The 2500-nt window shown below is 41.7% G+C and overlaps 1 protein-coding gene across 1 annotated transcript in view; it reads right to left on the bottom strand.

Annotated features, from left to right (window-relative positions):
- The window catches only part of LOC137994054 (cytochrome P450 1A1-like), an 11556-nt gene that overhangs the window by 8873 nt on the left and 183 nt on the right, over positions 1-2500 (bottom strand). Inside the window, exon 1 of the mRNA XM_068839795.1 lies at positions 2243-2500. This exon is cut by the window's right edge and continues 183 nt beyond it. Within this exon, the coding sequence (XP_068695896.1) occupies positions 2243-2390 (148 nt within the window). The 5' untranslated portion in view covers positions 2391-2500. The remainder of the gene's footprint in view (positions 1-2242) is intronic.

The following is a 2500-nucleotide window of genomic DNA, read 5'->3' as shown; positions in this document are numbered from 1 at the left end:
GAGGCAGCTGTTTTAATACTCCTCTTACATAGAATACAGCAGTCTCTGTTTCGATATGGATAACACTAGGAATTCATATCTGATATGCCCCAGCTCTTACATGTTAACAAACTTTTTCTTCTGTCAAACTACCATATACACGTAGAGCTACATGTATTAAAGTCACTTGATCTTAGCAAACTTGTCAAGTTCCACTATGACTTCGACCAATACAAAAGCGTCATCTTCACATACTAGTTCTCTGTAGATCTGATCTTTGGAGCAGGTATTTGAGGTTTTACTGAGTACTCTCACAATTATACTCTCTTATGTACAAAGTTGGTGTAGGACATTCAGAGGTTCTGTAACCTCGTACAGACCTTTGTACTCATCGAAACCATTAATTGGTCACGATTAATAGCTCTAGCCCATGACAAAACATCATTGATATTTCTGGGCGACTAAAATCTAATATTCCAACGTGAGGAAGAATCTTTTGCTCAGTTCTCTGGGTACCTTCCAGACCTTCGATCGTTGTCACAACCCAACACAGCACAATAATCGCCACTAGTCATATTTCCAATTAAATTTGAATTGCTGAGTTTAGAAATAGGCCAAAGGCCAGCCCATACACACGTAAATACAACTGAAAAAGCTTTATTGAGTCATTTCCTCCAGATTAATTCCTAATTTTGTAATATTTTGAGACCATTTCACAATCAGTAAACCTTATGCAAGGAAGGAAGTTAATTAGCACATTTCACGGTTATTCAAACAAAAACTTACACTTGCTACTTGTCAACATTGCCCAAATCGATTTCTAATAAAACTGTGTCGAAAAAAGCGTTGATCTCCCTCCAAAATCGGTTTTTTTGGACGTCGCATAAGTTTCCAACATATATTTTCTCATAGCGACTTGCAATGTTTGCCCCCAGGCGATCCCAGAACCCTTTGCGTATAAAACACGGCTCCGATTACTGGCAATTAATTCATCGGCACCATTGCGGTTTATTCCTAACCGTTTACAACCGGTGGGAAAAGAGCCCGGGGGGTTACTTAGGTCAATTCTCGCTGGGTATGTGCCGCTGGCCTCTCAAAGCCCCTACCCCTTTATACTCTATTTTATGGCCAATTATAGACTCCATCTTAGTCACTTTGGGCAAATGTAATTTTAGCGACCCCAACTTAGTCACTTTCTGTTTCTGCATAAACCTCACAACACATAATGCCTTTTAATTGTAATTTCAAAACGGAAGATAATGCGATTAGTAAATATCAAATCAACAGCGCTACAGTTCTTTTTTCAACAACTATTTTCTACCATGAATCTTTCCATATTTAAATCCCACTAGCCAGAATTTTCGCAAACCCCAAAATCCCGATAATATGCGACCCCATTCTGGTAACTCTGTCGGGAACTCTGTTGAAAATGCAACCCCATTATAGTCAATCCAGTCGCGAAAATACGACCCCATCCAGCGGCACATCCCCATTGGCCTATTAATAGGAAGTACCAACCACCCCCCTCCGGGGGGAAAGAGAGAGAGCACCAAGAGCATGCAAGCCCAGACGCATTCACTCGACCTGTAGAAAGCCGCGTCACGTGATGATTTGCAAAAGAGTGAGCCTTTCCAGATAGATAGATGATTTTTGTATATTTCGAACGTAACTCTTCAATGCCAAGAAATAAACTTGAGTCTCTGGGTGAAATTTGCTATGCTTCAATCTTGCAAAAGCGATACTTTTTACAACAGTCGCGGCCGATATCGTGTTGCGCACGTGAGCAGGCGATTTCGAGTCCGAACCTTGTACCTTGCATGAACATGGCAAATTCTCTCCTAATAGAAGTTCAAAACTCAGTTCACAGTTTATTAGTGAAGCACTAATTAGGGACACTGTAAACTGAAATTAACAATTAACTCAAATCAATTCAAATGTTGGTTTTTGAAGAGAGGGGAAAACCGGAGTACCCGGTGAAAAACTTCTCGGTGCAGAGTAGAGAACAACAAACACAACCCACGCATGGCGTCGAACCTGGGAATCGAACACGGGCCACATTGATGGGAGGCGAGTGTTCGCACCACTGCGCCATCCTTGCATCCCAAGATGAATACAGTTTTCTTTTTGCACAATAAAGCACAGCTGATCGGTGTTTATCAAGACTAACATTCCATTCCGCACCCTTAACTCAGGGAACCTTGAATGATACGGCTATTTCTTCAGTTGCTTGTAAAATGCTTTCAGTGACAAATGCAATTCTTACCGATGAGAGGCAGTCCCCAAGGACCTGGAGGTAACTTGGAGAATTTGCGCCGCCAGAATTCTCTTGCAAAATATAACACCAACACAAGGGAGCATAGAAACAAACTCTGTCCCAATAAAGAGAAATCTTCAAGAAACATCTTCATCATCACCGCCCACCAGCAGGTCTCAACGCGCTCTTTCTCTCAAATGTGCGGTCCTCTCTGTCGAGCGTGAACATTCAACTGACTAAAGAGACATTTGTATGACAAGCCGGAAG

Source organism: Montipora foliosa, chromosome 1 (genome assembly GCF_036669935.1).
Source record: "Montipora foliosa isolate CH-2021 chromosome 1, ASM3666993v2, whole genome shotgun sequence".
NCBI classification, from domain to species: domain Eukaryota; kingdom Metazoa; phylum Cnidaria; class Anthozoa; order Scleractinia; family Acroporidae; genus Montipora; species Montipora foliosa.
Note: the sequence above shows the minus strand (reverse complement) of the source record. Positions and strands in the feature narration are given on the sequence as shown.